Genomic DNA, 9,633 nt, shown 5'->3' with positions numbered 1-9,633 from the left:
GATGATGTCCATGTTATGTAACTGCTGTGTACGTGAATAACTGATCCTGGCACGTACATGGTTCGCATTCGGTTTGCCTTCTAAAACCGGGTGTGACACTCACCCACTTGAGATTGTATGAACTATTATGGTGGCGTGGACTGTGGATCTTAATTGGTAATTTACATATCCGTACTGGCTGCTTGACCCTATATTGAGATGTTCACCAGCTGACTACAGAATAGTTAAGCCAACAAGATCATTCGTGATGGCAATTTGTTCTCATGCTTGTTCTCATGCTCCGATTAAATTAACTTCTTTACCATTGTATCTCCTTTGTGTGATAAAAATAGTTTCTAAAAGCTAAGTAGCATAGCCTTTTTAAGGAACATATTAATTTTGTAAGAAATTTTCTATCCTAAGTCCTACCTCGCTATTTTATATGTTCTCAACGCACACCTTACCAACTCCAGTACTACCATGTCAGTCACATTTTTATGTAGGTGCCATGATAAAGAATGGAACTAGCAAAGCTTTTGGATCGTGTGCCAATACCTGTGAAAGAAAGCTTGGAGGAACCCAGTGCAAAGATCAATGGTCTGTTGCGAGCGTATATTTCTAGGTTGAAACTAGAAGGCCTTTCTCTTAATTCTGATATGGTCCACATTAGACAGGTAGCTTGCTTCTACAGCCACTATTAACTATTTCTATTCAGAATGCTCAATGCTAACGGTTTGCTATTTTTTCCTCTCTACATGTAATTAAGTTCTCGGGTGTTCCTGCTTGGCCCTTCTCAGCACTACTGTCTACTACACTCCAAAATGTGCTTTTAACCAGGGCCGCTGTCTATTGTACCTCAGTTGGGGCTTTTAACATTTTTAGTGTTTCATGCAAAGATGGTATAGGATATATGCAATTAATTACAACGATGTGTTCTATTATGCCAATAACCACTAAGCATTTCAAAATTTTAAACAAAAATATCTTTGGTAGTCATTATATCATGTAGTTTTCTTGTTGAGCAGGTGAAAGGGAAATGTGCCCTTGGGCCATTTCTATAAGATTTTGGTGATTAAGTGCCCAACACACATTAAGGGAATGAGTATATGCCAAAGGGTGGACAAAGTGCAAATCAATACAAAGGTATGATTCTAGACTTAGTACATTGGTTTTTGTGTACTAACATATTTGTCTAAGTGCTAGAATCAAAGAAAAGACAATTGGAAAAGACTTGGCTCGAGCAGCCAAGACTCTGCTCAGTCTGGGTGCACCGGACAGTGTCCGGTGCGCCAGGCTGGCTCTGGTGAAAAGGCCGCTCTCGGGAATTCGTCGGTGACGTACGGCTAAAATTCACCGGACTGTCCGGTGAGCCAACGGTCGGCTGTGCCAACGGTTGGCCGCGCAATCCGCGCGTGACGCGTGGCCGAGCCAACGGTCAGAAGGGGGCACCGGACTGTCCGGTGTGCACCGGACAGTGTCCGGTGCGCCAACGGCTCCAAATCTTCAACGGTCGGCTGCGCCAGAACAGGAAAGAGATCTGCACCGGACAGTGTCCGGTGGTGCACCGGACTGTCCGGTGCGCCAGTCGACAGAAGGCAAGAATTGCCTTCCTGGAATGCTCTCAATGGCTCCTAGCTGCCTCGGGGCTATAAAAGGGACCCCTAGGCGCATGGAGGATGACACCAAGCACACTTTGAGCATTCTTGATCATTCTCACTCCGACTTTGCGCACTCGTTTGACATTCTTAGTGATTTGAGCTTCGTTCTAGTGGTGAACTTTGTGATACTCATTTGAGCTCAATTCTTGGCTGTGTGTGTGTGTGTGTGCGTATTTGCTGTGGATTTGAGTGTGTTGCTTCCCTCCCTTACTCTAGTGCTTTCACTTTGATTCTTATTGTAAGGGTGAGAGACTCCAAGTTGTGGAGATTCCTCACAAGCGGGAAAGAGTAAAGAAAGAAGAACACCGTGGTATTCAAGTCGATCATTGGATCACTTGAGAGGGGTTGAGTGCAACCCTCGTCCGTTGGGACGCCACAACGTGGAGTAGGCAAGTTTTGTACTTGGCCGGACCACGGGATAAATCCTCGTGTCTCTTGTGCTTATTCTCACTGTGTCTATTGTATTTCACAAGAGATCTCCTATAACCACTTGATTTCATTGTGCTAACTCTTAATCAAGTTTTGTGGCCTTAAGTGTTAAGTTTTTACATGATCACCTATTCACCCCCCTCTAGGTGCTCTCAATTGGTATTCGAGCCGTTCTCTTCAAGAAAGGGAATAATCACCCAAAGAGATGGATCCTAAGGGAAAAGGGATGGTGGTCAACGACAATGAGAAGGAGTCCATCTTCAACGAGCCAAGGGACGACAAAGTCAATGACTCTGGCTCGAGTCAAAAGAAGAAAGATGGGAAGAAGAAGAGGCGCATCAGGAAGGTTGTCTACTACGACAGTGACAAATCTTCCTCTTCTCAAAAGGACGACGAATACGAGGAGAAAAAGAAAGCGGCTAACTCGAACTTTTCTTTTGATTACACTCGTATTCCGCATAATTCCAATGCTCATTTGCTTTCTATTCCACTTGGTAAACCTCCTCACTTTGATGGAGAGGACTACGGATTTTGGAGTCACAAAATGTGTAGTCATTTGTTCTCTCTTCATCCAAGTATATGGGAGATAGTAGAAAACGGAATGCAATTTGATAGTTCGGATAATTCTATGTTTATCAATGAACAAATCCATAAGAATGCACAAGCTACTACTGTTCTTTTAGCCTCCTTGTGCAGGGAAGAATACAATAAGGTGAGCGGCCTGGACAATGCCAAGCAGATCTGGGACACTCTCAAGATCTCACATGAGGGAAACGACGTCACCATGCTCACCAAGATGGAGTTGGTGGAAGGCGAACTAGGAAGGTTCGCGATGATCAGGGGGGAGGAGCCAACCCAAGCGTACAACAGGCTCAAGACCCTCGTCAACAAAATAAGGAGCTATGGAAGCACGCGATGGACGGACCACGACGTCGTCCGACTTATGCTAAGGTCCTTCACCGTCCTTGATCCTCATCTTGTTAACTCTATTCGTGAGAATCCTAGGTACATCAAGATGACGCCCGAAGAAATACTTGGGAAGTTTGTGAGCGGGCGAATGATGATCAAGGAGGCAAGATATGTTGATGAGGCGCTAAATGGCCCAATCTACGAGCCTCAAACTATTGCTCTCAAAGCAACAAGTAGCAGGGAGACGCTACCTAGCAAGGTGGCGCAAGTTGAGGCGGCCGGGCTAAATGAAGATGAAATGGCCCTCATCATCAAGCGCTTCAAGACGACGCTCAAAGGTCGCAAGGAGCACCCAACAAGAACAAGACGAAGGGGAAGCACTCCTGCTTCAAGTGTGGTAAGATTGGTCACTTTATTGCTAATTGTCCCGATAATGATAGTGACCAGGATCAAGAAAAGAAGAGGGAAAAGAAGAAGACCTACAAGAAGGCTAAGGGCGAGGCACACCTTGGCAAGGAGTGGAACTCGGATTGTTCATCATTCGACTCCGACGACGAAGGACTCGCCGCCTCGGCCTTCAACAAATCGCCCCTCTTCCCCAACGAGCATCACACATGCCTAATGGCAAAGGAGAAGAAGGTTTATGCATCCGGGGGCTCAAGCTGGATTATCGACAGCGGATGCACAAACCACATGACGGGGGAGAAGAAGATGTTCACCTCCTACGTCAAGAACAAAGATTCTCAAGATTCAATCATATTCGATGATGGGAACCAAGGCAAGGTTAAAGGACTAGGAAAGATTGATATTTCATCCGAGCACTCCATTTCTAATGTGTTTTTAGTTGAGTCGATCGGGTATAACTTGTTGTCCGTTAGTCAACTTTGTAATATGGGTTATAATTGCTTATTCACAAATGTAGATGTGTCTGTCTTTAGAAGAAGTGATGGTTCATTAGCTTTTAAGGGTGTACTAGACGACAAACTTTATTTAGTTGATTTTGCAAAAGAGGAGGCCGGTCTAGATGCATGCTTAATTGCTAAGACTAGCATGGGCTGGTTGTGGCATCGCCGTTTAGCACATGTGGGGATGAAGAACCTTCACAAACTTCTAAAGGGAGAACATGTGTTAGGTCTAACAAATGTGACTTTCGAAAAAGATAGACCTTGTGCAGCTTGTCAAGTAGGTAAACAAGTGGGAAATGCTCATCACAGCAAGAACGTGATGACTACATCAAGACCCCTGGAGCTGCTGCATATGGACCTCTTCGGACCCGTCGCCTACCTTAGCATCGGGGGAAGTAAGTATGGTTTAGTAATTGTTGATGATTTTTCCCGCTTCACTTGGGTATTCTTTTTGTAGGATAAAATAGAAACCCAAGGGACCCTCAAGCGCTTCCTAAGGAGAGCTCAAAATGAGTTTGAGCTCAAGGTGAAAAAGATAAGGAGCGACAACGGGTCCGAGTTCAAGAATCTTCAAGTGGAGGAGTTCCTTGAGGAGGAAGGAATCAAGCACAAGTTCTCCGCTCCCTACACACCACAGCAAAACGGTGTGGTAGAGAGGAAGAACAGGACGCTCATTGACATGGCGAGGACGATGCTTGGAGAGTTCAAGACGCCCAAGAGGTTTTGGTCGGAAGCCGTGAACACGGCTTGACACGCCATAAACCGGGTCTACCTTCATCGCCTCCTCAAGAAGACTTCATATGAGCTACTAACCGGTAACAAACCCAATGTGTCATACTTTCGTGTTTTGGGGAGCAAATGTTATATTCTAGTGAAGAAAGGTAGAAATTCTAAGTTTGCTCCCAAAGCTGTAGAAGGGTTTTTGTTAGGTTATGACTCAAATACAAAGGCGTATAGGGTCTTCAACAAATCATCAAGTTTGGTTGAAGTCTCTAGCGACGTTGTATTTGATGAGACTAATGGCTCTCCAAGAGAGCAAGTTGTTGATCTTGATGATATAGATGAAGAAGATGTTCCAACGATCGCCATACGTACCATGACAATTGGAGATGTGCGACCACAGGAACAAATGGAGCAAGATCAACCTTCTTCCTCAACAATGGTGCATCCCCCAACTCAAGACGATGAACAGGTTCATCAAGAAGACACGTGTGATCAAGGGGAAGCACAAGATGATCATGTTATGGAGGAAGAAGCACCTCAAGCCCCTCCAACTCAAGTTTGAGCGACGATTCAAAGGAATCATCCAGTCGACCAGATATTGGGTGATATTAGCAAGGGAGTAACTACTCGCTCTAGATTAGTTAATTTTTGTGAGCATTACTCTTTTGTCTCTTCTATTGAGCCTTTCAGGGTAGAAGAGGCCTTGCTAGATCCGGAATGGGTGTTGGCCATGCAGGAAGAGCTCAACAATTTCAAGAGAAATGAAGTTTGGACACTGGTGCCACGTCCCAAGCAAAACGTTGTGGGAACCAAGTGGGTGTTCCACAACAAACAAGACGAGCACGGAGTGGTGACAAGGAACAAGGCTAGACTTGTGGCAAAAGGTTATGCCCAAGTCGCAGGTTTGGACTTTGAGGAGACTTTTGCTCATGTGGCTAGGCTAGAGTCAATTCGCATATTGTTAACCTATGCCGCTCACCATTCTTTCAGGTTGTTCCAAATGGACGTGAAGAGCGCTTTCCTCAACGGGCCAATCAAGGAGGAGGTGTACGTGGAGCAACCCCCTGGCTTTGAGGATGAACGGTACCTCGATCATGTGTGTAAGCTCTCTAAGGCGCTCTATGGACTTAAGCAAGCCTCAAGAGCATGGTATGAATGCCTTAGAGACTTTTTAATTGCTAATGCTTTCAAGGTTGGGAAAGCCGATCCGACTTTATTCACTAAGACTTGTGATGGTGACTTATTTGTGTGCCAAATTTATGTCGATGACATATTATTTGGTTCTACTAACCAAAAGTCTTGTGCAGAGTTTAGCAGGGTGATGACTCAAAAGTTTGAAATGTCAATGATGGGCGAGTTGAACTACTTCCTTGGGTTCCAAGTGAAGCAACTCAAGGATGGCACCTTCATCTCTCAAACGAAGTACACACAAGACTTGATCAAGCAGTTTGGGATGAAGGACGCCAAGCCCGCAAAGACTCCAATGGGAACTGACGGACACGTCGACCTCAACAAAGGAGGTAAGTCCGTTGATCAAAAAGCATACCGGTCTATGATAGGTTCCTTGCTTTACTTATGTGCTAGTAGACCGGATATTATGCTTAGTGTATGCATGTGTGCTAGATTTCAATCCGATCCAAGGGAGTGTCACCTAGTGGCCGTGAAGCGAATTCTTAGATATTTAGTTGCTACGCCTTGCTTCGGGATCTGGTATCCAAAGGGGTCTACCTTTGACTTAATTGGATATTCAGACTCCGATTATGCTGGATGCAAGGTCGATAGGAAGAGTACATCAGGGACGTGCCAATTCTTAGGAAGGTCCCTGGTGTCTTGGAGTTCTAAGAAACAAACTTTTGTTGCCCTATCCACAGCTGAGGCCGAGTATGTTGCCGCAGGTCAGTGTTGCGCGCAACTACTTTGGATGAGGCAAACCCTCCGGGACTTTGGCTACAATCTGAGCAAAGTCCCACTCCTATGTGATAATGAGAGTGCAATCCGCATGGTGGATAATCCTGTTGAACACAGCCGCACAAAGCACATAGACATCCGGCATCACTTTTTGAGAGACCACCAGCAAAAGGGAGATATCGAAGTGTTTTATGTTAGCACTGAGAACCAGCTAGCTGATATCTTTACCAAGCCTCTAGATGAGAAGACCTTTTGCAGGCTGCGTAGTGAACTAAATGTCTTAGATTCGCGGAACTTGGATTGATTTATAGCACACATGTGTTTTATGCCTTGATCATGTTCCTTATGCATTTTGTTGCTTATTTATGGTGCTCAAGTTGTACAAGCACTCCCCGGACCATGTTTAGGGGGAGATATGCTACAACTTGACTCTTTGGGACTAACCATGTGCTTGAGTATTCTTAAATTAGTCTCAAAGGTGGATTGAAAGGGAAAGGTGGACTTGGACCATGAAAGACTTCCACTGCACTCCGATAAGAGGGTAACTTACTCCAAGTTCATCTCCATGTCTCTTATTGCCTTTTGCTCTTAAGTGACAATTTTGGTGAGGCAATGGGGTTTAAGGGCCAAAAATGATCCCGTTTTGGTGTTTGATGCCAAAGGGGGAGAAGTTAAGGGCCAAAGCAACAAATGGATCAGCTATCACTTGAGAATTTTGAAAATAGTAGAGTTAGGACTTTTGATTTGCCAAAATTCTAGATGTCTCTTTTTGTCAAAAGTTGGTCTCTTGTGGGGGGAATGTTTGATTATGGGAAATAGGGGGAGTTTTTGAATCAGTGATCAATTTCTCTTGGAATATCTTTCTCTATGCCTCAACAAGTGAATTTGACTTAGAGATAGGAAATTGTGTTTGATTTGCAAAAACAAACCTAGTGGTGGCAAAGAATGATCCAAATATGCCAAATTTGAATCAAAACAAATTTGTGTTCTCATTCGCATTGATGTTGCACTTCTTTTAGTTGCTTTTTGTTGTGTTGGCATAAATCACCAAAAAGGGGGAGATTGAAAGGGAAATGTGCCCTTGGGCCATTTCTATAAGATTTTGGTGATTAAGTGCCCAACACACATTAAGGGAATGAGTATATGCCAAAGGGTGGACAAAGTGCAAATCAATACAAAGGTATGATTCTAGACTTAGTACATTGGTTTTTGTGACTAACATATTTGTCTAAGTGCTAGAATCAAAGAAAAGACAATTGGAAAAGACTTGGCTCGAGCAGCCAAGACTCTGCTCAGTCTGGGTGCACCGGACTGTCCGGTGGTGCACCGGACAGTGTCCGGTGCGCCAGGCTGGCTCTGGTGAAAAGGCCGCTCTCGGGAATTCGTCGGCGACGTACGACTAAAATTCACCGGACTGTCCGGTGAGCCAACGGTCGGCTGTGCCAATGGTCGACCGCGCAATCCGCGCGTGACGCGTGGCCGAGCCAACGGTCAGAAGGGGGCACAGGACAGTGTCCGGTGCGCCAACGGCTCCAAATCTTCAACGGTCGGCTGCGCCAGAACAGGAAAGAGATCTGCACCGGACAGTGTCCGATGGTGCACCGGACTGTCCGGTGCGCCAGTCGACAGAAGGCAAGAATTGCCTTCCTGGAATGCTCTCAACGGCTCCTAGCTGCCTTGGGGCTATAAAAGGGACCCCTAGGCGCATGGAGGATGACACCAAGCACACTTTGAGCATTCTTGATCATTCTCACTCCGACTTTGCGCACTCGTTTGACATTCTTAGTGATTTGAGCTCCGTTCTAGTGGTGAACTTTGTTATACTCATTTGAGCTCAATTCTTGGCTGTGTGTGTGTGTGCGTATTTGCTGTGGATTTGAGTGTGTTGCTTCCCTCCCTTACTCTAGTGCTTTCACTTTGATTCTTATTGTAAGCGTGAGAGACTCCAAGTTGTGGAGATTCCTCACAAGCGGGAAAGAGTAAAGAAAGAAGAACACTGTGGTATTCAAGTCGATCATTGGATCACTTGAGAGGGGTTGAGTGCAACCCTCGTCCGTTGGGACGCCACAACGTGGAGTAGGCAAGTTTTGTACTTGGCCGAACCACGGGATAAATCCTCGTGTCTCTTGTGCTTGTTCTCACTGTGTCTATTGTATTCCATAAGAGATCTCCTATAACCACTTGATTTCATTGTGCTAACTCTTAATCAAGTTTTGTGGCCTTAAGTGTTAAGTTTTTACAGGATCACCTATTCACCCCCCCTCTAGGTGCTCTCAGCAGGTCTGGTTTATGGGGGAGCTTTCTCATATCTCGTCAGAGTTTGACAATGTAAGTAATATGCAAGTGAGCTCTTTTTCTTGTGTTACTTCTTGCAAGGAAGGTTCATTGCTTATGTTCATTTTGTTACTACTAAACTGTCACTTTTGCAAGCAGATTGCAACCACAAATGATTCACTAGCTCTGTTTTTTCTATTGTATCTTTTAGGTTGTTCAAGTTGTACTGGAAAACTACAAACCTCAGAAGATGCAAAATGATGATCAGGGTACCAATGATGCTGACAACCAGTTGGTGCAGGAAGACCACAAGGCTGAGCACCCCCCTTCCCCTTTCATTATCACTGCGCCCCCCTCTTGGGAGAGCATAGTTAATGTTAAGGGAGAAGTTAGCCTACCAGAGTAATATAATCTTAGTTTTGCTCTTTTATTGACTGTATTTTCTTCATATACAATAAGTGGGTGATTCCTAAACATACTCCCGTGCTGCAGGGAAGATGCTAGAGATCCCAAATTTTGGTCCAGAATCTGTGTGCACAATATGGCCAAGCTTTCTAGGGAGGCAACCACATTCCGTCGCATCTTGGAATGTCAGTTATTGTGTCCCTCTCTTTGGATATAAAATAAGGTCATACCTTGGAGCACTTCCATAGAATTTGATGGCCACTGTTGCGGATGATAAATATAGCGCAACAACCTATTATTTTTGGATCTCTTGTAGTTGTCGTATCTGATGTTGTATACCAGAAAATATTTTTTTAGAATTGTCGAATTCTTCACCGTCCTTGGATAGGGCGCCCAAAGGGCGTTGCCTGATCTAGTATCCTTTACGGGACATGTCCTTTGAC

General features: G+C 44.9%; 1 protein-coding gene across 1 annotated transcript; it reads left to right on the top strand.

The window, feature by feature from the left end:
• The first annotated feature begins 8,790 nt into the window (after positions 1 to 8,790).
• On the top strand, positions 8,791 to 9,407 carry LOC103630194 (protein SEMI-ROLLED LEAF 2-like). Its single transcript, XM_008651271.1, has 3 exons — positions 8,791 to 8,839; positions 8,997 to 9,187; positions 9,278 to 9,407. Exons 1-3 carry the CDS (start codon positions 8,801 to 8,803, stop codon positions 9,405 to 9,407), a joined length of 360 nt encoding a protein of 119 aa, XP_008649493.1. The 5' UTR covers positions 8,791 to 8,800.
• The last annotated feature ends 226 nt before the right edge of the window (positions 9,408 to 9,633 follow it).

This window comes from Zea mays, chromosome 6 (genome assembly GCF_902167145.1).
Source record: "Zea mays cultivar B73 chromosome 6, Zm-B73-REFERENCE-NAM-5.0, whole genome shotgun sequence".
Lineage (NCBI taxonomy): Eukaryota > Viridiplantae > Streptophyta > Magnoliopsida > Poales > Poaceae > Zea > Zea mays.
Note: the sequence above shows the minus strand (reverse complement) of the source record. Positions and strands in the feature narration are given on the sequence as shown.

Bases quoted from the DNA above. Each gene is read 5' to 3' on its own strand.
- LOC103630194 (XM_008651271.1), top strand. From the start codon at position 8,801: ATGGGGGAGCTTTCTCATATCTCGTCAGAGTTTGACAAT. The intron at 8,840-8,996 runs GTAAGTAATATG...TGTATCTTTTAG, and splicing joins TCTCGTCAGAGTTTGACAAT to GTTGTTCAAGTTGTACTGGA. The intron at 9,188-9,277 runs GTAATATAATCT...CCCGTGCTGCAG, and splicing joins GGAGAAGTTAGCCTACCAGA to GGAAGATGCTAGAGATCCCA.